The sequence below is a fragment of the Mesocricetus auratus genome, unplaced genomic scaffold (genome assembly GCF_017639785.1).
Source record: "Mesocricetus auratus isolate SY011 unplaced genomic scaffold, BCM_Maur_2.0 Super-Scaffold_100026, whole genome shotgun sequence".
Taxonomy (NCBI): domain Eukaryota; kingdom Metazoa; phylum Chordata; class Mammalia; order Rodentia; family Cricetidae; genus Mesocricetus; species Mesocricetus auratus.
In genome coordinates, this window is record NW_024429207.1 from 15,921,275 (window position 1) to 15,947,058 (window position 25,784).

At 40.9% G+C, this 25,784-nt stretch overlaps 1 protein-coding gene across 3 annotated transcripts in view; it reads left to right on the forward strand.

Annotated features, from left to right (window-relative positions):
* The window catches only part of Dlc1 (DLC1 Rho GTPase activating protein), a 359,377-nt gene that overhangs the window by 154,546 nt on the left and 179,047 nt on the right, over positions 1-25,784 (forward strand). For all 3 annotated transcript variants that reach the window (XM_040731982.1, XM_040731981.1, XM_040731983.1), the window contains exon 5: positions 11,422-11,455. In XM_040731982.1, the coding sequence (XP_040587916.1) occupies positions 11,422-11,455 (34 nt within the window). The remainder of the gene's footprint in view (positions 1-11,421; positions 11,456-25,784) is intronic.

Sequence of the window (25,784 nt, forward strand, 5' to 3'; positions counted from 1 at the left end):
TATACGGCTCCCTCCATGACTCAGGGAACATCATAGAAGGAGAGCAGGAAAAAAAATGTCAATGTCAGAAAAAGTGGACAAATGTTATGAGAAGACACAGCCAGGGCAATCAGCTGTGTCTGCCTGTAATGGCCCTGCAGAAGGGCTGGGCCTATCAATGATCAATCATGAATTGGGATCCAGGGATGCTATGGCTAAGTGGGTGCTAGAGAAGGGGAAGACATCTCCAGTTGTATAACCACTAACGAACCCACCAGTCTCCATTGGATAGCTCCAAACTCATTTGACACTGGTGTCCCTGGTTAAACTCAGAAAGTCACAAAAGAAAACAAAAAGGGCATGGATGGGGAAAGAGGGCCTGTAAAGAAGGAAGTAGAAATTGGAGATTGTGGGGATGCTCAGTGAGGGAGGGCTGTATGAGTTACTGCTCTATTGCTGTGATTTAAAAAACAAAAATACCAGGACCAAAGCAACTGAAGGAAAAAGAGCTTTCTTGGCTCAGCCTGAGTAATAGAGTTCATTGAGATGGGGAAGGCATGCCATAGAGGCAGAAGCAGGAAGCTGGCTGATCATATGTTCCTCCACACACAGGAAGCAGAGAGAAGTGGATAAGGCTATAAATCCTCAAAGGCTGGCTCAATGATGTACTTCTTAAAGGTTCCATGACCTTCCCAAACAGTGTCACCCACAGGGGACCTAGTGTTTGTAGGAAAAAGGGACCAGTCAAAGAAGCACACCCTGATCAGAACCACAAAAAACACACCTTGGCCCTGCAACCAGAACCAAAGAAATATACCCCAGCCCTGAAACCAGTGCCAAAGGAAAACACTTTGTCCCTGGAATCAGAGTCAGTGAAAGAAATGCACCCTGGCCCTAAAATTGGAGCCAAAAGGCTAAAAAGGACCAAAGAAACACACTTTGGCCCTGAAACCAGAGCCAAATCTGACCCTAATCCTGTGCAGAAAACTAATCAATCCTTGGGTAGGAGATCTAGCCAATCTGAGCTCAGCACTAAAATTGGACCAATCCCAAAAACTTCCCCTGCCCCCCAAGAATCCCTATATAAACCCTGTGTAAGTTCAGCTTGGTCAGTCCAGCTGCTTCCTTCAAATAAACCCTTTTGATGACGGCGGAGCAGAGGTGACCCTGGGCAGAGCAGAGCGAGCAGGGCTGTAACACTTTTGCCAGAGCGGAGTTATTACACTCCACTCTCCAGAGCAGAGCTGAACTGTTGCAACTTCGTCCAGGAAACCCTCTCCTACTGGAGGAGCAAAACTGCTACACTGGGCAAACATCCCCAGATGGAAGACCCTGTCCTGCCGGAGCAGAGCCGATCCACTGGGGAAGCCTTTCCCTGAGGCAGGGCTGTAAGCTGCTATGCTTACTACAGCCTATGGTAGTCGGTGACTCCCGAGCTCCAGGATACCTTTCCATCTGAGCTGTGTAACACTCAGTATTCTGTGACTCCCAAGTACCAGAATACCTGTCCATCCTGATCTTCCCAAAATGCCAACAGTGTTCAAATACCTGAGCCTATGGAGGACACTTCTCACTCAAACCACCACAAGGGATAGGACATTTTCAAAGAACAAATTTAATAAAAGTTATTTTTTAAAGGAAGGAACAAAAAAAACAGTGGCTGGCATAAAGCAAGCATTCAGTGTCAATCAGTAAGTTGTTGCCTGTTGACTATGTCATTGAAGTATTTTGCTTAGTCTTCTGAAGAATGGCTGACACCATTTGTGTGTTGGTGGTGCACACCTTTAATCTCAGCTCTTGGAAGGAAGAGGCAGGTGAATCTCTGTGAGTTCGAGGCCAGCCTGGTCTACAAAGTGAGTTCCAAGACAGCCATGTTGGTTATGCAAGAAAACCCTGACTGGAGAAACTGAAAAAAAAAAGAAAGAAAAAAGAAAAAGAAAAAGAAAAAGAAATGACTGACAACTGTAAGCAGACTCTCTGGCTTGCGTCCCTTCCCTCCCTAGTATTCCTTTCTCAACCCTTTTCTATCGTTTCTACTCTCCCTAGCCTCTGCCTTCTCTTGTAAATGGGGATCCAGAAGTCTTCCCTGTCTTCTGTGCAGGGGTCCTACCCTATCATTGCTGAGTATGCCCCAGGACCCCAGTGGATGCCGGGATCATAGAACTCTCATTTTATGCTTGTTGTAAACACAGTGATGTTTAAATTATTAAGTAGACACTGAGATCAGCAATGACTCTGCAGGGTAACACAGTTCACAGAGGATCTTAGCAACCTCCCAAAGAATTGTTTTTCTCTTAATCTGAGTACTCTCGACTTTCACTTAAGAGGAGATTATTATTTTGTAGCTTCATACACATATATACTGCATTTTGGCCATTCTTACACCCATACCTTCATACTATGCCTACACCTCTGCTTCTAGTCAAGCCCTGCTCCTAATTCCTTGTCTTCTTTGCTTGTTTGCTTGATTTGCTCTGCCCAGCCGAGTGTAATCAGGGTCCCCTGCATGAGCATGAATGCAGGGTTATTTGCTTGGGTAAGTTATCAGTAGTTACACCACTGAAGACTACCATCCCCTCCCCCAATGACAATAATGTCTCTGGGAGAGGAGAGGCTCATGAGCCCCTCCCTGAATATATGTGAACCCTGTAGGGTTTGCATATAAATTCTCCAAACTGGAACTCCTCTGACAGCTAAACCAGTTGTTAACATTAATTTTAATTAATAGACAGAAAGGCATGCTGTTCAACATCACCCTTACAAAGGCATTCCATGCAAGAAATGACCAAATCACTGCATCAAGAGAAAACCACCACTTGACCCTCCTCAGCCAAACCTCTCCACTAGCTCAGCCCGCCCATTTCACAGGAACCTTCCTTACACTGCCCTCTTGCAGGCTGCAGTTGGCACCAGAGCACAGCTGCCTCATGGATCATGAGAGCCATAGCAGAACAGCCCCAGAGGTTCCATTATGACCTGAAATAAGGAGTCACCACTTATATCAGTGTGCTTCGATAACCTCCGTATTATTCGTGAATGAGGGACAGAGGTGGCTGGGGATATTCGTTAGATTAAATGTGGATAGAGTGGGAGAAGCTGCTATCTCGTAGTTGCCATTCGTCTTAGGTTCCATATTAAACTGAGAAATTTGATCTCTGCATCTGCGTCTTGTATGACAGACAAGACTACCACAGGTGGACATGCGAACCATAGTGATTTATTTTAATGCATTTATTGGTATCTTGTATCATCAAATGTGAGCCTTCTGATAGGGACATCTATGTCAATCAAAATTAAGTTAGGCTTTCTAGGTTATTTGATTCTGCCTACCTCCCAGATCAGCTTTCCTGAAGGAAAGAACACGGAAGAAAGGAAACATGGAGCAACAGAGCCCAACACAAAACTGAGACTCAGGACCACTCTGAAGTCAGAGAAATTGAGTTGGAGGCCCATGCCTTTGTTGAAAAGGACATTTGTGCTAAAACAATTATTATGTTGGTCATAAGAGAGAACCAAGCCAGGTGTTGGTGGCACACACCTTTAATCCCAGCATTCGGGAGGCAGAGGCAGGCGGATCTCTGTGAGTTCGAGGCCAGCCTGGTCTACAGAGCAAGTTCCAGGACAGGCTCCAAAACAATACAGAGAAACCCTGTCTCGAAAAACCAAAGAGAGAGAGAGAGAGAGAGAGAGAGAGAGAGAGAGAGAGAGAGAGAGAGAGAGAGAGAGAGAGAGAGAGAACACCAAAAGTAACAGCAACTTTGCCTCAAAATGAACCCACTTTTCTTTGGATGGCAGAGACCTCTGACATTTTCCAGGTTGACCCGGGCTTCTACCTCAGAAACAATACCTGGACATACCTGCACCTCAGCGTCCATCCTCCAATGGGCAGGACAACTTAGAAGATCTAGGTTCTGTTGCTAAGGAAGAAAAGCTTTATCTTGGCTCATTGTTTTCAGAGATTTCTATATATGTCCAGTTTGCTCCTTTGCCTGAAGGCCTGTTGACAAGGCAGTATCTGCATCAGGATAAAGGGCAGAGTTCACCTCATGGTGGCCAGGAAGCAAAAAGACTATCAATGTTAACAGGATTCCCAACTTTCAGACATCAAATATTCAGCTATATTTATTATCAGTCTCATTTCCAACAGTTGTCATGCTGTATTTTGGTTTCAACGAATGTTCTACAACTCCAAATTTCCTCCTTCATTTCCACTTTCAGTAGTATCTGTCCCCTTAGGCCTACAATAAGAAGCTTAAGTAGAGCTGAAAAGCATTTAAGAGCCTTCAGGGAGGAATATATGCATCGTAACCAATCCTGGCACTGTGGGCATCAGAGGTTACAAAGCCTAAAAGATACATATTTCAAACCAAATTTGTTAGTGCTTAGCACTACAACAACTATCTCACTGCAACAAAAATGTTTCTGGGTCCCAGCCAAAAGCTCACTTACATGGAGCAAGGTGTGATAAAAATAAATTCCAATTCGGTGAACAAGGTCAGAGTTTGTCATAAGTAAATTTATGGGTGTTATTCAAGCGGTTTTCATCTGTACTTGTCTGCTGCTCTGATGTGATGGGGTAGGGCTCTGACCCAAGGTTGTAAGCTGCAGATAATGAAACATTGTGAATAATACTACACTTGGGGGAGATAGATAATTATATAGACACTGAACGGTTGAAGTGAATTTAAGTTTTTATTTTAATATAATTGGTAATATGTATCATGTCCCAGATAGGTATGAATTAAATAGTATTTTGTCTCTTAGCCTTCTCAGAGACTAAGAAGAAAAAGAAAACACATTCACAATACTTTTAAACTAGTAATTACATGGAATTATGTTAAATTATTAACAAATACTCTTATATATTCAAAAGTATATCTGCTTTTATCTCATTCTCTTGACTAACATTACATATATGACATGTAATTTTATGCCTGCTGTATATTGATAATTTATTAATTATTGATCATATATGAAATTCATTTTAATTTGAAGAAACTTGAGAGGTGGGTGACAAATGCAGCCATCCACTCAATGATCTCAGTTTACTTTCATTTGAATGAATAATCTCACTGGAAAGTGGAGCCTAATGGGCAATATGACATCATCTATTCATATTAGATTAGAAAGTCAGGTAAATGGATTCCTGAGCACTGGGAAGCCTAGAGCCCTGGGAGAGAGAAAGCCATGGTGACTGGAGGGCTCCCTGTGGTAGAAGAGCAGTGCTGTCTAGTAGGTTCTACTCTAGCTCCAGTTTGGCAGCCAAGTCTCTGCAGCATTGTGCAATTAATTAGCCTGCTGAGAGTTGGGCATCTTTATAGCCGCCATGATGGAGAAAGAACAAAAGGAATACTTTCCAAGAATGACACATAGACCATAAGAGAGGCAAGCGTGATAAATTTGCATAGCCACTTAACTGAGTATGAATGACAAATAATATAGCCAACAAATGCAAATCCACAAATACATGAATTTTTTCTATGAAAAGCAAGTTTGAAAGAAGGCATTTCTTTAAACTTTTTTTTAAAGTATCAAACAATTTATAGATAGATACAGGAGAAATTATGAAACTGGCCCTTGGAGAACTGAAGTTTGATGACTTCTAAATCCTCCACCATGGAGATGTTCCTGAAAGATAACCTCCAAAGCTAGGGAAACACTTCCTAACCCAGAATAGATATCATATTGCCCATCAGACTCCACTTTCCAATGAGAGTCTTCGTTCATATGAAAGCAAACCGAAACATTGAGTGGATGGCTGTGTTACACACTGAAATAATTTCAAACAAATCTTCAAATGACAAAGAGAGGAACCAAACCCATTCCCCATGTAGCCACTTTTCTTCAATATTTCCTCTCATGACTGCTCAAACATTGCAAATCACTAACTCTTCCTGTTGTCAAGAGTGAATCCCAACCTCCTACCATGGCCTACGATGGACTCTTAAGCCCTCATCTGAGGCCCAGACTCTTCAGCACCAAATGATACTTTCCCATCATTTCTAAGGACATAATTACTCATTGTGAAATTTTCTCCATAAACTGCTTTTGAGAAAAAAATATGAGCATTTTAAAGGAAGAGAATAAATTATGCTGTCACTAATTCCTTATGAATTTAACTTTTTTTTTTTTTGGTTTTTCAAGACAGGGTTTCTCTGAGGCTTTGGAGGCTATTCTGGAACTAGTTCTTGTAGACCAGGCTGGTCTGGAACTCAGAGCTACAGCTGCCTCTGCTTCCCAAGTGCTAGGATTAAAGGCCTGCCCCACCAACACCCGGCTGAATTTAACTATTTTTAAAAGGGGAAATGAAGTAAATTCTTACAGAAAAAAAATCAAAATATTTCAGACACTTCTATGTAAACATCTATAATATTTGAAAGAATTCCTAATGAACACACACACAAAACACACAGAGAGACAGAGAATAAGCACACACATAGAGAAAGGGAGAATGAGAGACAAAGAGTGAAAGACAGAGACAGAGAAATAGAGACAAAGATGAAACAAAACTGCCAGGCAGGGCTCTTTGTGTAAAGGAAACAAAGGAACTGTCTTTTCATGGAGCCCAGAAGTGTATCTTCTAGACTTCTTCCCTATTCTTTGAAAACATTGACCATCAAAAAAAATCCTTTTTGATAGTGACATTGTATGGTGCTAATTGCAAATAATCAAAAGAAAATATTTTATATAACTGAAGGAAAAAGCATATTGATAAAATCAATTCATTCTAGAGGAAAATGATATCATTCCGGTCATCCAGAAGAAACTAGATCAACCAGAATCTTTCTATTGACATTGTGCTGGAGTGCATTCTGAGTTGACATCTTTTCCTTATGCTGCTGTCTAGAGTTGTGTAGTGGTTGCTGTAAGTCCCCAAAGGTGTCAGGCAGAGTTCATCCCATCGATGCAGAGTGCTGTCCTCTCAGGCAACCAAAGGGCATGACATACATAGGTAACATTTCCACAAAAGATGTCCAAGTCAGCACTTCCTTAAGGACATTTCATATCCCAAAACATGAGCAGCCGGCTAAGTGCCCACACACAGCTTTAAAAGTGCTCATTAAGGCAAATTATTTCCTCTTCCTTTACTAAAGAGCTTACTTCTCAATGACGTTTTAAAAAAATTTCAAGTGTAAAATGACCTTAATTAGCCAACATAGTCTAGGACACTTCCCTGGGAAAGCTATTGGAAAGTCAGACTATGCAGGTAGTGATTGTTTGGAACCATAGGAATGGTGATTTTTCTATCATTTGAATATCATAGAGGAGAATAACAAAATATGAATGATTTTCACTCTCATTTGGAAGTTATTAGTAGACTTCCCTTTGTTCCATTGAGAGAGAAGAAAATATGAAGTTACAGTGAACCCATATGGCCAACAGAAAACCCTATTTAATTGCTTTATTGCCAGAAATGTTAAACAACTTCCTGAAGAGGTAGTTCAAATGAAACATATGGCAGCTATTAACAAGGGACCCTAACAAACTCAAAAATATGCTTTCCATGGGAACTTTCTCATAAGCAACAATTGAACTTGATATGTTCATTCCATAAACATTTGATGAACGGCTACTTTGCACTTGGGTATGTACAGCCATCTTTGATGAGAAGTCTCTGGTAATCCCAAGGATAGATAACTGAACATTGTGAGACCCCAAAACAAAGACCCAACTGTACTTGTCACGCCCATCTTGGAAGTCAAGGGTGAAAAGACAGTCTTCTGAGCAACGCCTCCCAAGTGTCCAGTGCCTGAAACCATTCCATATCCACCTGGGTTATCTTTTGTTTTAAGATTTATTTATATTTTTATTAATGTGTACATGTGTTATGCAACATATGTGGGTGCCCCAGGATGCATAAAGAGGGTGTCAGGTTAAGTTATTCAAGGAGGGTGTTGGGAATCAAACTTGGGACCTCTGTAAAAGCAGCAAGTGCTCTTGATCACTGAGTCACCTCTCCAGCCCTGCACCTGGGAACTGTTAATCATCTACCTAGTCATTTCCTTCAACACCATGCCAGGGATAGAGCTGATTACTGTCACTCAACATCCACTGTGTGGAACTATCTGTTGTCTTTTCTTGTGTCTTTGTCAAGTAGATTATGATTTCCAGATTGAAGAAAATAGTTGATTTTTGTACCCATGATACTGTAAGACATGTAATTAAGAGTCAACAAAAAGCTTTAACTGAATACTAAGTGTCAGCATTTTCTAATTACTTCAATGCATTACATCCCTGCCCAATTTCACAAATTTAATCAGCTTGTGCATAGATCACTTTCTGGAGAGACAGCCTGCCTTCAAAAGCAAAGTCAGTGGAGAGCTATCCAATTGTTATTTTGATGTGGACTTGCTTGAAAAGAGAGATTATCACCATCTAGGCACATTAAACTTTGACTCTCTTTATTTTGCTGCTTTGTAATATGACTGTTGCAGTTACTTAATGGAAATGAGATTTGGAAAATTAAAACAGCCTGTGGAAGATGGTAAAATTCCAAAATAATCAGCATTAGCCACATGAAATATGAACATGGAGCATATTAAGGGTAAAATATTTTTGTCTTATAATTCAACTCCATAATTATAATTTTATTAAATATTCTACATACTCAGGATACATTTTTATAATCAAATAAAATATGGGAAATGTCTGTCTGTTGCTAGTCAACTTGTAGTGTGGGACAAGAGTTTTAATTTATCTTAAATGCCCAAAGTATAAAAAGAGGACAATTGCCTAATTTCTACTATCCAAAACAAATATATTCATATGCACACACACACACACACACACACACACACACACACACACACACCCCACATATATATATTCAGTCAATTTCTTGCCAGAGAACCTCACAGACTTGTTTCCTCCATCAACCACAATGCTCTAATGAGTAGGCATGGAGGTCAACATCCCCAGAGGTATGCCCAACTTCCATAATTGACCATAGGACCACACACAAGCTATTGTAATCTGTATGGTTTTATTTGATAGTTCTGATGATTGAGTGGATTTGTGCAGGTAAAAGTTTAAATGTATACCCTATATGTACTACACACTAAGTAAGTGTGAGATGATTTGTGCAGAGGTCTTCCTCCATGAATATCCTTTAATTCCCTGTCATCTGCATTCACAATGTTGTCAGCAATTTAAAGGCTTCTGTTGCCAGTACTCTTAGTGACCAAACAGAACTTGATGTTAAAAACCCTTCCCCTGAAGACACCATGCAATTTTGTCACAGAACATAGGATAAATTGAGCTGGTACTGATCTGGAAGCTTGCTTCCTGGTGACTGGTTTTCATGGTACCAGAGAGTATTATGCAGTATGCTGAGGGAGAGAAGTCATCAACAGTCTTACCTAGCACTTTGATAATGACCAGCCTGGCAAGATACCCCCATGAGTGCAGTAGTGGCATGAATGTGAATGTTAGGGAAATGACCAATGGTTATCTGATTGTATTTAAGGCCCGCCCCACAAGACAGCATTCATAGTTAGTACTATAAACTTGTGCAAACCTCGTTGACTAAGGAGGTCATAGAGAACCGACTGCTATTATTTTGCTAAGTGGGAAATGCTTTGAACTTCCTTCTAACTGTTTCCCTACTCTCAAGCTTCATCAAGGAAGTCTCCTTCAGTGTGTGTCTTTCTCTGTCTGTCTCTCTCCCTGTCTTTCTCTCTGTCTCTATGTCTATTTGTCTCTGTGTCTGTCTCCTCTCTGTCTCTGTCTATGTGTGTGTGTCCCTCTTTGCTTCAGTTCTCCAATTCTCTCTCTCTCTCTCTCTCTCTCTCTCTCTCTCTCTCTCTCTCTCTCTCTCTCTCTCTCTCATCACACCTTTCTTGTCTTAGCTCTGTTGTTGTTCCTGAAGACAGAAGAATCACTAGGTAGTTATAATCAGAGGTTGTCACATAGAAATCTCAATGGATGGAACTCATAGACTTGTAAAAGCCTCTCTGATCTATGTGCATACATACAGGCATACGCAAATGCTGTGGAATAAGCCTCTTGTACACTGTAAAGGTTTGTCACTCAAACTGATTTAATGAAATGCGGTCTGCCCAGGAGCCAGGTAGGAAGTATAGGCAGGGCATCAAAACTAAGGATGATGGGAAAGGAGAAGGGCAGAGTCAAGGGTCACCAGCCAGATGCAGAGGGAGCAGGAGATGAACATGCCCTGCTAATAAAAATACCCCATGTGGCAGAGTGTAAATAAGGAGGAATATGGGCTAACTTAAAATGGAAGAGTTAGCTATAGCAGGCCTGATAAAAGCCTCAGAGTGGTTATTTGGGAACTGGTAGGCAGGAGAGACATGTCCGATTACACCCCTACACTCGTCCACATGCACCACACACACACACACACACACACACACACACACACACACACACACACACACACACACAAAATTAATGCCTCTGTGTTATTTTAGAAAAGAAAAATTGAGAACTAGAAATTCAAGCTGCTTAATTCATTTTGGGTATTCACAAACAATAGCCTTAACATTTGTGCTTCATAAGCTTTTGGGACATGTCATTTTACTCATTCAGAGTTTTACATTTATAAAATAATAAAAATAATAATGAAATTGGATGGACTTTTTAAAGCCTTTTATGTCAATAAATTAATCCATAGAATCCCTGCCTAGAGTAACAGTAAGTTAGTAAGGCTATTTCTTCTTCTGGGTACCTGGAATGCCTTACAGAGGGAACTATATTCAGTTATCCCAGCAGCCCATGCCCCTATTGCACCTATGGGGGTATCTTGCCAGGCTGGTCATTCTCAAAGTTTTAGGACCCACAGCTGGGTGAGACTATTGATGACTTCTCTCCCTCAGCATACTGCATAATACTCTCTGGTACCATGCAAACCAGTCACCAGGGAGCAAGCTCCCAGATCAGTACCAGCTCAATTTATCCCATGTTCTATGACAAAATTGTATTGTGTCTGCAGGGGAAGGGTTTTTAACATCAAGTTCTGTTTGGTGATTAAGAGTACTGGCAACAGAAGCCTTTAAATTGCTGACAACATTGTGAACGCAGGTGAATGCTGTAAAAGAGGCTGATAGCTCACTCAAGTGCTTACTGGCAGTGGAGAAAGATCAAAGACTTGAAATGCCCAGACACAAAGTAATTCGCTTTGTGGATCTCCCAAAAATAGGACAAGGAAATCCATTCAAAGTCAGAGAATATATTAGCCTAATATAGTGGCAATATCATGTAAAGAAAATATAGAGGAATTCTAGCTTCAGACCCGAAAACATTACTGAATGGATGTGGCTCTCACAGCCAGGACTATTGGCTTCACAGACTGCTCCACAATGCTTATTTTTTCCACTGTCTAGATCTAGTTTTTACTACATTTATGATACATTAATCCTAGTGATATTAGTTAATATTATCTAGTAGTATTGTAATTGTGTGCATCTCTTTTCTGTTTTTCAGGCCGTTCCATGTATTGGAGAAAAGGAAATGGCTGGTGAGTTGACATTTGAGTTGTGTTTTCTCTACCTATTTTAGAGTGAAATTCCACCTTAAAATAGAAATCTAAGTATCTAAAATGCACCAATCTCATTGATTTCTGTGGGAAATTTTATTGTTGATTTAGCAAATAAACCTGCTGTTCTCAAAATGTAAGAAAAGTATGGCTTTTTAGCATTACATTGCAGTGTGTTAAAAAAAAACTTCATGTAGCCTTACATGAATTGCAGTTACATTTTTTTCCTCCCTGGGGGAATTTTTTTTTTGTTTTTTGTTTTTTACGAGACAGGGTTTCTCTGTATTGGTTTCGAGGCTGTCGGTCCAGCCCAGCCTCGAACTCACAGAGATCCGCCTGCCTCTGCCTCCCGAGTGCTGGGATTAAAGGCTTGCACCACCACCGCCCGGCCCTGGGGGAAAATTTTGATGCTGATCAATGTGTACAGGACTGGTCTTTTAAAGCTGATTGTTGGTATGTATCAAGCTTTATTTTTGTAATCTCAAGTAGTTTGTTTGGTAGTCACAAATAGATGTGCTCGATGGTCTTAAGATGGCCACTGAACGATTGAAAATAGTGAGGAGACAATGGAACTGCTGGAGAAAAGATGCTCTTGGTTTTCACACTCTGCGATGGCTGTATCTATTCCACAATATTGTGTCAAAATGGGAAAGGATTGATGAGAATCGTGAAAATGGGGAAAACTGGGCTGGAATTGAATGACTTGTGTGCTTTAAAATGTTGGTCTTTCTCAATATCGTTTTCTGTGTTCTACCTAAAGAAAACATAAAGCAAACTAGAAAGCAATACAGTTTGAATGCACAATGCCAACTTGAAGAATGTCTCTTACTTTGCAGACATGTGACGTTATTTAGATCATAGACAGACATGTGATGTTTACGTGCAACAGTAATGGCAAGTTGCATCCAACCAAAAGGAAGCATCATGATTTCAAGTGCTCTAATGAGTTTAGGGATTGTGGAATATGAGGTTTTTTGTTTTGTTTTGTTTATTTTTTTTGGAATATGAGTTTTTATGTATTCATATTTACTTATGTGTTTATATGAAGAAGGAGTGTGCATACCATGACATGAGTACAGAAGTCAGAGGACAGTTGCTGGCAGTCAGTGTTCTCTTTCTACCACATGGGTTCTGGAATCATACGTGGGCCTTGAAGATTGGTAGTGAATGCCTTCACCCAGCTGAACCATCTTGCCCTCTTCTTCAAATGTGGTTGGTGGTGTTCATCTGTTCTTATGGGCATCTTTTCTGTGACCAGACATTTTCACAAAAAGCTCTTAGCTCTTTAATTCTGTGAGCTGAATTTATCTATCACGTTTAGTTGATGCCTGACTTCTTTACTCTAATAATATTGAGAACCCCTAAGAATAGGAGGAAATGACTGTTGTAATTTTAAAAAGTGGCAATACTAGAGAGAAAGAAGCCATGCAACAGAGCTTTGGTGGAGGGCTTTGTTTTTTTGTTTTTTGGGTTTTTTTTGTTTGTTTGTTTTTTATTTAGGGAAAAGTGGATGGGAAAAGAGAGGAGGGGAGGGGCGAGACTGACCTCTGAGACCAGGAGTGGCAGAAGAGAAAAGAGAGGTGAGCAGGGGAGAAACAGGCAGAAATACAGAGAGAAAGGAACAGATAGGCAGAGGGGGAGAGAGAAATGGGAGGTGAGTAGGGCCCTTTTAAAAGGGAAAGTAGTGAATGTGCACAGGTGGTGCTCTTTGTGGCTGCAGCTAAGGGTGTATCCTGTCAGAAACCCAAGGGCTGGCAAATACAGATGCCTGAATACCAACAATGGTAAAAATGGATCCAAGTTTCTGTGACGGAAAATAAAACACTGTGGACACTCACCATGCAGATTAACTACACTTTCTAGAACCAGATGATTTCAAAGTAAGTTGTTACGCTGTACTCACTATGTCTTCATGCAGATTTTGTTTGGCTGTCTAAAATTACACAAGAACTAAATGGTTAAGTGTGTACATATAGCTATCAAAGGCAAAGCAACTTAGATCTCCATTTTGTTTGGGGTCGTGACATTCTCTGTAATTCCCTAGATTAGCTGTTATTTAAACAAAATGTATAACAGAGAAATGTTGTCATCTTATTCCAGAATAGGGGCAAATTTGTTCTTTCTCCCAAGGAAACCATTCAAGTGTAAACAACAGGCTGATGGGAAGAGAGAGAAGGGGAGGAGTGCCCCTGTCTGGGGACACAGAGTAGCAAAGAGCCAACTCCTTCCTCTTCCACTTCAATGGTTCCATTTGGACGTGGAGGAGTGCTTCGTTGTATATACATATAGGACAGGTGTGGTGATAAAATCTGTAATTAACACTGAAAGCCTGATGCAGGAGGACAACTGAGTTCAGGGAAAGCCTACACTACACAGAAAATTGCAGACCAGCCTGAGGATTGCAGAGAGACCCTGTCCCAATAAAAGAAGAAAAAGGGTCAACAAGTTGTCTCGGCCAGTAAAGGCATTACCACCAAGCCTGAAAACCTGAGTTTAGTCCCTGGGACCCACATGGTGGAAGGACAAAAATTGTGTTCTGACCTCCACATGTGCAGGAACACACACACACACATCATACATACATACATACATACATACATACATACATACAGTATAAATTAAAAACAGACAGAGGAAGTAAGTTGATAGACTCAATTCGCAGGTTCTCATAAGATCTCTCTGAAGAACTAAACCAGCTGAAATACAACATTACCTTACCCAGTCACAGGCACATGGATGCCCCATGTCACATACTTGTTGATTCACCCTGAATGTATTCCTAAAATGAACCTTACTTTATAAATTCTTGGATGAAGTGTTATGCTTCTGAGGAAATACAATTTATTGGAAATACAAATGTAAGAAAGAGCTTATGTCTTTAAAAGTTAGTGAGCTCACCTGTCAAGATAACTCCTTATACTTGAACATCCTGTGAATAGTGATAATAGAACATGTGATACAAAGAGATTATTATTTACTTCAAAAGTTGTGACAGTGTAAGCATCTAACTCTTCTCTTTCTAAAGTTATCACACCCTATGAAAAACATTGTAAATGCTTAGTATATATATGAGTGGGACTCTCTTTATTTCTCCCATCTACGGCCATCTACTTTTAAGTTCCCACTGGAGAGAAGGGTGACCATGAAGGCAGAAGGCTCACTCAGTCTTCCTGGGTAATTGAACTCTTTGACAGGATTAAAACTTCCTATCTACCCTAAGGCTGCCTATTTTCTTTTTTCCTTCCTTTTTTTTTCTTTTTGGTTTGTTTCTTGTTAAATGAAGGCAGGCTATTGTTCCTTACTAAGAAAATCTATTTTTAACTGGTGTGACCTCTCATCCAAGCCAACTGGAACCAACTCCACAGGGCCTCATGGGGCTCTAAACAAAGCCATTCTAAGTGCTGTCCACCCATCACTTTTGTAGAGTCTCCCGTTGTCTGGTGTGCACTTCTGGTAACCATCCTCTACTTCCATCCGCGATGCCGTGCTTTCCCGACACTTCTACAGCTGCTCTCATTCCTGCTGCCCTCCAACCCCGAAGGGGTTGAAACAGCATCCTGTGCACCCACTCCATAAGTATTTATTGAACAGCTGTATCTTCTAGGTATCCTGTTAGGCTATTCTGAAGAATTAATTATGATTAAAAACTAAGAACCTGCTTGTGGGAACTCAGACTCTCTTTGGAGAATAAGGCCCACAGGTTGGCATTTCCCCTCCTCTTCTCAACAGAGCATTTCTTCAGCACCTTTTTCAAATACTTCCTAGGACAAAAATCATACTCAAAGCATATTTAGCAACCTGTATCAGAATGTGTATTCTTAGGACCAAAATTAGTATTTTTATTGCCAATCAATTCACTCTTAAAATAATTAGACTCAAACCAACGGATCAGGCACAATGATGTGTTACAAGCTCAGCAACACTGGGATCTAAAGTTCAAGTCCAACCTGGAATGTATAGTTAAGGTTTATCTTTTAAAAAATTAAAAAAGTAAGAAACAAAAGAAAACCAGACTGTCTGTGTAGCCTTCAGCAAATTATGCAACTTCCTCATTCCTCTCAGACAGTGTAAGTAAAGAACCCATCATGATAATGACATAAGCAGGAAGACAGCACACAGAGAGTCCTGGAAGCCTAGCTCACTCTGATGACAATTAGTTTTGCACATACGCACCGTGCGTTGGGCCTCATGAAGGCTAGCTACGTTGTCTGTGTGTGCCTCCTCCGGACTTCCACAGAACATCTCAGCTGGCCTTGTGGAAGAGAGATCACTTTCTTCACAAATCCTCCAAGCTGATTCAGACCCACCATTGTAGTATAGGCCAAATTGATCACATTTTAGCTTCTCTCTAGAAACTATTTTCTCTTCCAGACTAAAGTTCTCTCTTATGAACAAATAGTCTTCAATATCTACAAAATCTTAGTCCTTAAGAAGCATAAATGCCTCCCATTTGCTCACACTTCCACAGCCACGCTGTATTTCCAGTCTGGTAGTCTAACTGCATTCTGTCTACACAGCAGCCTGGCTAGGCTCACAGATTACCCTGCTGTTCCTGCCTGCCCTTGTTTCACATGCCATCCTGTCAATAGCAGCTCCTCCGCGGCCCACATTCCTGCCATCCCTCTCAATGGAGACTCCACTTTCCCCTGAAATTCTTCAACACTGTCAAGAACTGGCTCCCCTGCTTTTCTCTCCCTCTAATTATATATATATATAAATATATATATATATATATATATGGGTGTCAATGTTTGGGATTTGTGCACATGGGTGCAGATGTCTTCAGAGGCCAGAGGATTGGATTCTCTGGGGTTGGAGTTACAGGCAATCTAGCTACCCTGCAGAACCCACCAAAGTTGGGTCCCTCTGCAAGAATAACCCAAGCTCTTAACCACTGACCATTATCTCCAGCCACTCGCTATGGCTTTTACAATAACCTGTAATGAAACTCTATGCAATTTAACCTGATGTGCCATTTGTTTCCCACTAGGAACGTCACTGATACACATATATGTGTGTGTGTGTTATATAATATATGCATTTGATTAAATATTAGGTTAACATATATTAATCAATGTATTAATATATACGTCTTCTCTCTGAGCCTTTGATTGGCTAATTGGTTGGTTGATAGATTCAACTATGTTACCACATCCAACCGGAGAATACCTCCTAATTTTTTATCTCTCTGCTTCTGCCTAAATCTGGGGTATGAACCTTTCTTATTTAAAAAAAAAACAATAGGGATGGTAAATAAAATTGAGATAGAAATAGAAAGATGGCCAATTTTTAATCAAAAAACCTTAATCACAAATGTGTTTCAAATTTAGTATCGCTGATTGCTAGTTAACATGCTTTTGAATTTGTAACTTTCTCTCCTTCCTCTTTTATTCCTACCTTTCTCCACAACTGCCAAATATCTCGACCAAGTAATTAATTAATGGTGGTACTTGGAGACCTACCCTACAAAAACCAGTATAGGTACCATTGAGAAAAAAAATGACTTCGAATCTGACTTTGGCTGGAGTCCTTGGTTGTTTTTCTTAGAATGTTTGTTCTCCTGCCTTGAGGTTATTTGGTTGCCTATAAAAAATGCTAAAAATCAAGATAATGAATAATTCAGCCTGGAACTCTTGTGAAAGCTATCTTTCAAAGGTATGGAGTGGAGTCACAGTCTCTGCAAACTGTGTATTGTGGTGTGTAAGGCAGAAAGCTACCAAACAAACATTGCTTTGTGACCAGCATGTGAGAAGGAAAACCTGGGTTTCCAGCATTTCAGTCCATGCCCCTTGCAAACACCGTAAAGAACAAAACCCACACTGAGTGCCATTTGGTATAAATTCCCTTGGCAGCCTCTGATCAGTAAAAAGGAAAATGCAGATAAAATATTTGTAAAAGACAAAAAAAAAACTAAAATCAAAATAACACTTGCCCATTTTCCCAGTCTGACTATCGGAGACTATCAGTTATTCATGGGAGATCGCCAAGCCACCTTCTAATATTTACAGATCCAAAGAGCTCTGATTGGAGAAAAATAATAGGGCTTCCCAATTTCAGAATTCTTTGCAAAACTTTACTCTGTTTCCTGCCTCCATTTTAGCACCAACAGGATTAGCTTGGTTTCTGTCCCCTGTGCATGTGGAAAGAACAGAATTTTGTTTCCTTGGGCTCTGTATCCCAGGGTCCAGCGTTACTCTAAGTGTTCGATGTCTGGTAAATAAGTGAATAAATGGAAAATACATTTAAAAATCTGCAGTTGCTTAACTTTCTGTAATACTGTTGAAGTCAACAGTAGAATCTTCTAAGTGAAGTTCTTCCTGCAACTCCCAATCCCCCCCCCCCCCAGCTGTTTGCTGGGTTTCCATGGGGTCTCACAATTGCCTCTCTCTGGCTCGGCTGGGCTGGGCTCTGGCCAACATTCCAAATTCTCTATACACTTTCACTCTCAGGAAAATGACTTAAACTATTTTTATACAAATAGCATATAAATACTCACTTGCTGCATTTTTGGAAAAAAAAGTTTTATGGTCTCTACTTGCCTGCTTTTTTTATGAGGAAAGAATTTAGGGTATGCCCACACATAGCCTCTCATTTTCTCTGAAACCTAATGTAAACTCACCCGTGAAAAGTTGCCTGTGTTTGAGTGGGCTATTGAGAAGAAACACATTAGCTTCCAGGTATCGGGAATTCCTTTTAAAAAATATACAAGTATTCTGTTAAATGCCAAAATCTTGACTTTAGGATATTTTTAAATATGGGTAGTTTCTAAACATTTCTTAGTTTTCTGGTTTTAGTGTATTGTTAATTAAGTAAAGCAGATTAATTACATCTTTTTTCAATTATATTTCAATCAATGCCAATAGGTATTTTCTATGGAGTTCCATCCATTTCTATTATATCTTGCCTGGGAGTGGTCTCCCCAGATGTCCACAGCTGAAGGTCCTACTTGGCTGTATTCTTCCTTCAGTATTTAGAGTTTCTTGGGATGTGTTCCTGTTTATGAAATTATAATGCTCCTTCCACCATGATTGTAAACTTAGTTGGACTGAGAGATGCCTGTCTTAGCAGAGCACAACTCCACATGTATCTGTGAGGGGTTTCTAGAACTGAATAGGTCATGGGAGCTCTTTCCTAACCAATGGCTCAGTCTGTTGATGCCTTCAAAATTCTAGCAGACTAATAGAAGGGGGTAAAACTGTGGAACTCAGAGTCCTGGTTTGAAGAGGTTGGTCACTGTAGACAAGCCATGGAAGGGTATATCTTTTTGTCTCCTCTTTTTCCTGGATTCCATCTCTGTCACAAGTTTCCACCATCATGGGCCTATGTCTCACCTCCAGCCAAAGAAATAGATCCAACTGGACTTGGAATGAAGTCTCTAAAAGCATGAACCAAAATAAATTCTTCCCCCCTTTAAATTGGCCTAATGGGTATTGCCACATGATGAAAAAAATTTCCCTCATGTGCCCCCCATTACATCTGTGACACACAGTATGGCATATTGCGCAGAGCAAGTTCGTTCAAAGTATTTTTGGAATAATATGATTATTGTGCATTCCAAGAGACTCATGTGGAAACTTGGTTAATTGCCACTATATTGATGACCAGGACTTTTCATAATATTTGATATTCTGCTCCTCTTTAAGTCTATGGTCTGCTTAGGTGGATTCATCAAGTATTTTCTCCGATGTCCTATACTTTCCAGAAAGGAGGCATTTTTCCTGTAGGCCTCGGACCAGAATGCTAGCAGGTGCTTGAGTTGGTGTGCCCATAAATGATGGAGTAGGTTAAGTAGCAGTGTGCCTGCGATTTTGATAGATGCTCAGTAGGCAAACACTTATCACCTAGCTTCCCTGCAAGAGAGGGGCTGCTCTTTCTACATCAGAGGGAAGAGGAACTAAGGCTGGATGAGGCTCCCAAGGGACCCAGAGTCACACTGTGACTGCATGAAGTGCTTAAATGCCAAGACTCCTCAGCTGATGAATCCATTTTGCCATAATCTGGCATTACCCTTCCTTTCTGACCTTATCTTCCAGCCTCCTCTATCGGGCACCTTCCGCTGTTGCCATGGTAACACCTTTCACATTTTTCCTGGATTTTCTTTGGCTGGCTTGACCTTTGCTACTCCTGTTTCCCTCCTAGAAATGGTCTCCCCTGTCCCTCCAAAGACTTGTTGGTGTCGCATTCTCACGGTGACATTTCCTATAATAACAGGAGATCATCCTCACCTAGAGCATTCTGACCTATGTCTGTCGCTTGCTTCCCTCATCCTGGATGGGTTGTGATCCAGTTTGGATGTTTTGTTTGCCTCGCTCTTGTGAGTTCCAAGTGTGGTATTCTAGGAAAGGCAATACAAAGGGGGACACAGTGAGATGGGCCCTGAGTAGCATGTACTTAGGTCTCTACAGCTTGTCATGGCTCGATACGGTTCTTTTGATGCTGAATAATATTCCATTGTGTGAATAAACGGTTGTTTCTTATCTGTAGAGAATATATAGGAAGACCTCCAGTGGGTGCTTGAAACCATAGATAGTATAGAACCCTCTATATACTTTGCTTGTTTTCTATTGAGTAGCTAATAAGGGCTAGTGTGTACAATGTTGGTATGCTAGAAGAGATGATTCACATTCCAGGCAGGAGAGAGCATAACAGCAAGATATTGCATCACAGCACACAATCTAAAGCATGGATTGTTTGTCCCTGACTGTCAGCTCCGGGTCCCAGGATGTCTCTGTGAAACACCAGCAGAACCAGTCTAAATTGTGACATATTTGGTCCTCTTTGTTGGTTGGGAATTCCTTGCACCTGGTGGTTAAACATCCATCCCCAAATTCTTATGACTAGACAATTATGGTTTATCCATCTCTAAGAGGTCCGCTCCTTGTTTCTCCATGAGATTTTTCATCATTCTCTGTTTCTAATATATGTACATTAGGTCTCAAAATATGCCATAATTAGCCTTAATAAGGAAACAGTTCCCATTTTCCTATATATCTATTTTATCCCACAAGATCTAGCAACATCTGAGTATATAGTGTATGCTTGATAATATAATTTTCACAGTGATACTGACTTTTAGGCAACAGAATCATATTTTTACTTCAAATTTATATTTCAGCATGTAGAATATCTTTCCATTTTATCTCTCTCAGCATGTCTTTCATACAAGTCAAATAGCACTATTCCTATTTATAAGATTTGTGAATTTTCTTTTTCCTCTTAATCAAGTAAATTGTTTCTTTGTCTGTGTCTTTTTAAATCACTCAGTTGTATTCCATGATACTTCTCTGGTTTAAATCTGCATTATAATTTGATTATAATGCCACTGCCCTCAATAATTTTATATTTTCAATATACTATATTCATGTTTTCTCACTAAATTAATTATTATGATACTAATTAATAACACTATAAGCTTACAAGAGATATAAGCAATGAAATACATTTAAATATGTTTATCTAAGATTATAAAGCAAAAGTATGAATGTAATGCTTGCTTTAGATTTATAAGATCTTTAAGAGAAAACAAGTCTGAATTTATTTAGACATATTCCGTGAAATTTGGCTTTTAAGGAAAGACTATACTGGTGTGGATACATTTCTGTAATATTTATTTACTTATTCTCCTCTCCTCCCTCTCCCTCTCCTTCTCCCTCTCCCTCTCCCTCCCTCCCTCTCTCTCTCTCTCCCTCCATCCCCCCCCCCTCAAGACAGGATCTCACCATGTATCCCAGAGTTGTCTAAACTTTCTGTTGCAGCCTCATATGTGCTGATCAGGTGTGGATCACTACCACCGAGTGGGATAGTGGGATGGGGTTTGGGGTGGTGTGTGTGTGTGTGTGTGTGTGTGTGTGTGTGTGTGTGTGCGCGCGCGCGCGTGCGTGTTCATGTGTGTGCACACATACTTCATTGTCCTCTTCAGTTGTTCTCAACATTTTGTTTTGTTTTTGAGACAGAGTCTCTCAAATTTGGCAAAACTGGCTAGCCTAGGATTTGCCTGTCTGCACATGCCCTCTCCAATACCCAGCACCAGGGTTATAGGCACGTGCCCCCCACCACAGCCAGCTTGTGTGTTAGTGCTGGACAAGCGGAGTCGGGTCTAGGTCTTCATGCCTACCTGGCAAGCACTTTCTCAGCTGTGCTATCTCCCCAACCCTGCTGGAACTTTCCTTTGTTACTATTTCTGTTTTCCCTAGGCTCCCTTCCAGCTGAAATGGTAAAGGGAGAGGGCCTTCCTTTGTTGTTAAAGAAGACTGCCCTAGTGTCCCAGAAGACGTCCCAGATTTTCTATTTTGTGACTTCAGTGGGTCACAGAGCCAACTTAGCATTGCAGTAGAACTCCCATTGTTTCAGAATATGGCAGCAGTGCACCAAACTGTAGGCCCTTTAAAAAGTAGAGGTCGCTGAGGCTAGGGGATGTAGCTCTGTTGGTAGAGTACTTGCCTGGCATGGATAAAGCTCTGGAAATCAAACATGGGAATGTTTGTGTGTCACATGCCTATTAGCGCAGAAACTTTGGAGAGATGGAGGCAAGACAACGGGAAGTTCAAGGTCATCCTTGACTACATAATGACTACAATGCAAGCCACATCTATATGAAACCCTATCACATAAAAACTGAGTGGGGAGGAGGGAGTCTTCTCAGTGGGACTTTATTAACCTGATTCTGTGAAGGCACTTACCATTCTGCAGAAGGTCCCTGACAACAAAAAACATAATACATCCCCCTCCTCCAACCCCATCCTCACCTGTACCTAGGCGTGGCCTCTCTGTGATGCAAACTAGGAGAGAGTGGGCTGGAGACATTGAAAATGCCCTTGCAAATGGAGATGTACAGACAACCATACACATACATACCGCCATACCACACACTTCCAGGCCTTAAGGAAGCATTCCGGTCTAGAGCAGACCCCAGCTCTCTGAGACTCGCTTCAGATCACAGAATCACAGACATTGCCCTGCAGGAAATGACATCTAAAATTTCAGCGAAGTAGGTTTCCTTCGATTACAGACAAGAAGCCCTCCTTGTGTTCCTGGCTGATAGAACCTGTGTAAGCCACGCTAGCGGCACTGATCCATAGACCCATAGACGGGGCTGCACATCTGGAACTGCTTTGCTCCATCTGCAGCGGGGTTGCAGCCTCCTGTTCTCTCTACACCATTTCCCATGACTTCAGCTTACTTCGCCTTTGTTTTCCTTAGTGAAACTATTTAACCCCTGGGGTTTCAGGTTTTGTTTTGTTGTTTTCAAGGAATAGGCTTGCATGAGACTTCCTCATAGTGGTTTTTTTCATGATGCACCTGAATTTAACTGTTTTTTTTATTTCAGTGTCTGACTCTACATAAAGAATATAAATGTCAGTAAGAACAAATATCAGACTAACCCTGTGGGGATAGTATTTTAGAAATCCCTTAGACATGGTGCCTTGGCTCTCATTTTAATTGGTTTAACGTTTATTTTAATCTTCCAATTCAAGGGTTTGATTTCACTTATTTCATGTAATATTAAGTGTCACAAAGCGTGCAAGGTTACATATTGGGTTCATAGTACTTCCTGCCATCCTATATCATTAAAGAAATAGATGTAATTCTTAAGTCTTAAGTAAGTTATGGGGCATTGGCCCTTGGGTTGTCTTCTCCTCTTTGACTTATTCTTTTTCTAGATCTTTCTTACCTCATCAAAGATCTATTTTCACAGGCCCTGGCCCCAGCTACTCATCCAGACTGCAAACCCCACTCTCGACTACCTCCTAAAACCTTCATCCAGGATGCTCAGGTCTCCAACCCACACTTTCCACCTGAGTGTCTAGCCTTCATGTTTCCAGAAATTGCCTGTTTCCCACCTCTAAATGTCTACATTTGCCTATTCTTTGAAACCGCTCAGGAAACCCCTCCACTTAGAAATCAGTACCTTTTATGACCCTTAAAACCTATAAATAAATACATCAGACGGTGTTTATCCTTCTATACCCCTCATTATCATTAGTAGGGTATACTTTATCTATTATTGTGTTAATTTGCTTTTCATTGCTGTGATGTATTCACTGAGCAAAACCAACTTGGGAATGAAAGGGTTGATTTCAGATTGCAGGCTCTGGTCAATCATCTAAGAAGTTAGGACAAGAACTCAAGGCAGGAACCTGGAGGCAGGAACAAGCAGAGAGGCAAAGCAACCCTGCTTCCTGGCTTGCTTCCTCTAACTTATTTAGCTACCTTTCCTATCCAAACTGGGACCCCTTACCCAGGGATGGACCCTCTCACAGTGGACTAGACCCTCCTCCATCAATTAGCCGCTAAAAATGTGCACCACAGACAGGTCCGCAGGCCAATCTGATAGAACAATTCATTAATCAAAGACCCTCTTCTCATAGATACCACCAATAATTATCTGAGTGAAAGGAAAATGGTATCTTCCATAGAGAAATAAAGAAGTGGTCTTCAATGAAATGTTTGCTAAAGGGTATGTCCTAATTTTGAAAAGCAATCACTTTAAAAAATAGAAAAACCATATTTCTGGAAGCTTCTGGGCATTCCGGTTGAAGAGTCCTTGGGTTCAGATGTCACAAATGTCAATGCACTCTCCCAAGGAGTCTTAGCAACACTGAAGGGTAACAGTCATTGGCTGCTTTCAGAGCCTTGTTCCCCATTTTCCTCCATAGACACATAATCTTATTTTTTGCTTCAAAAACATTATCATGTATCAAAATCCTTCTGAGGACTAAGACATATTATCATAATTCTGGCTAGCTACTAAAAGATTCTATCTTGCTACATGTAAGCAAAAATGTATCTATTAAACCTATATTGCACTTATAAAAGTACATAGCATGTTACACATGAAGAGCTTGTAGTCAAATTGAAAGAAATAAGTTACATATGTATAAGTTTATTGAACAAAGAGAGTGATAAATGATGGCTCATGTATCACATAGCTGCACTATTTATCTTTGGAGAACCTACTCATTATTCAGTCTGTGAAAGTCCACAACCTTTTAAAATATTGGTAGTAATTCCATATACTGTATAGCAGGGGTAGAAGGAGGGGCTGGATGCCACAGTAACATTCAATAAGTCAGTGTATATGGGAACCAGGTTCTTGTTTCACACGTAAATGTCCTTCCGCCCTGCACATACACCCTCTCTCGTTTCAAAGCCAAACTAGTCACATCTTGAAAATGAGAGGATTACCAAAACCCCCGACACAAGAGAAACCACCCTGAGCTTTGGAAGATGGAAGGGGGAGGGAAGGAACCTGTGGTAATGCCAGAGAGCAAGATAGGCAGCGATTGAATACCTCGGAGAAAAGAAAAAGTGACAGGACCAAAGAGGTTGAGTCAGGGGTGGGAAAAACGGCACAAGGAGCATCGTCTTCTTCACAATTTTGTCATCACAGAAACCGCCCAGTGAAACCAAGAAAACACTCCCTGAAAACAGACGAGCTTTGTGTCCTTCAGGGGGGCCACACACTTGAGCTCCCTCGATGGAACTGATGGTCCCTACTTCACGTTGATCTAAGAGCAGCCAAACATAGGCCCTCTGTTCTCTCTGCTCTCACTTCCTCTTCCCTACACTTGAAAGCCTTGATAAAGGGAAGAGCACTGGGAGCAAATGATGTTGGTATGTGCCGCCTTCCTGCCCTGCCTGTTTGGCGGTCTCAGGATTTCCTCTTGCTGGATCTTGAGAGCTCGCACGTCCCTGCGGTGTGCAGACAGCCTGCTGAGCAAGATAAGTGGCGAGCACTAAGCTGTAAAAATCTCAAGATACTCTGGACATTTCTAGCAGAGGGAGAGAGAAGTCACCTGAGCCGGGGTTGTCCGAAGAGGCAGGAGCAGGGGTGGGGATGGGGATGGGCGCCTCGAAACTGAAAAGGAGGGTGATCTGAGGCATTTCTAGGCAAAGAAAATGTTGGCAATGTCAGGACTGTGGGAGGTATGAGGGTTGATGATACAGTTGTGCAGCTTGCCAGCTGGAGCCCATGCTCGGGTTTGGAGAGACAAATAGAGAGGGAGAGAGAAATAGGATAATTCCAAGCTTGGAGAGTCATTATAACTTTTACTAAGAACACTAAATCTTATAATCAGAGGTATTAGCCCAGCTGCGAGATCTAGATAGCCCTATTCTTAGCTTCCATTCAACAGTAAAAGGAAAAATTTTAAAGCAGGAACAGTTTATTTTAAATGATATGCTACCATACCAGAAACCATTTGATAATGATCACCATTGCTTTTTATAAAGGACTCGACTGTGCAAAGTGGAATATTTTTGACTTAATGTTTTTGTTTTGCATGACAGGTTTTGTTCGAATTAGCGTCTA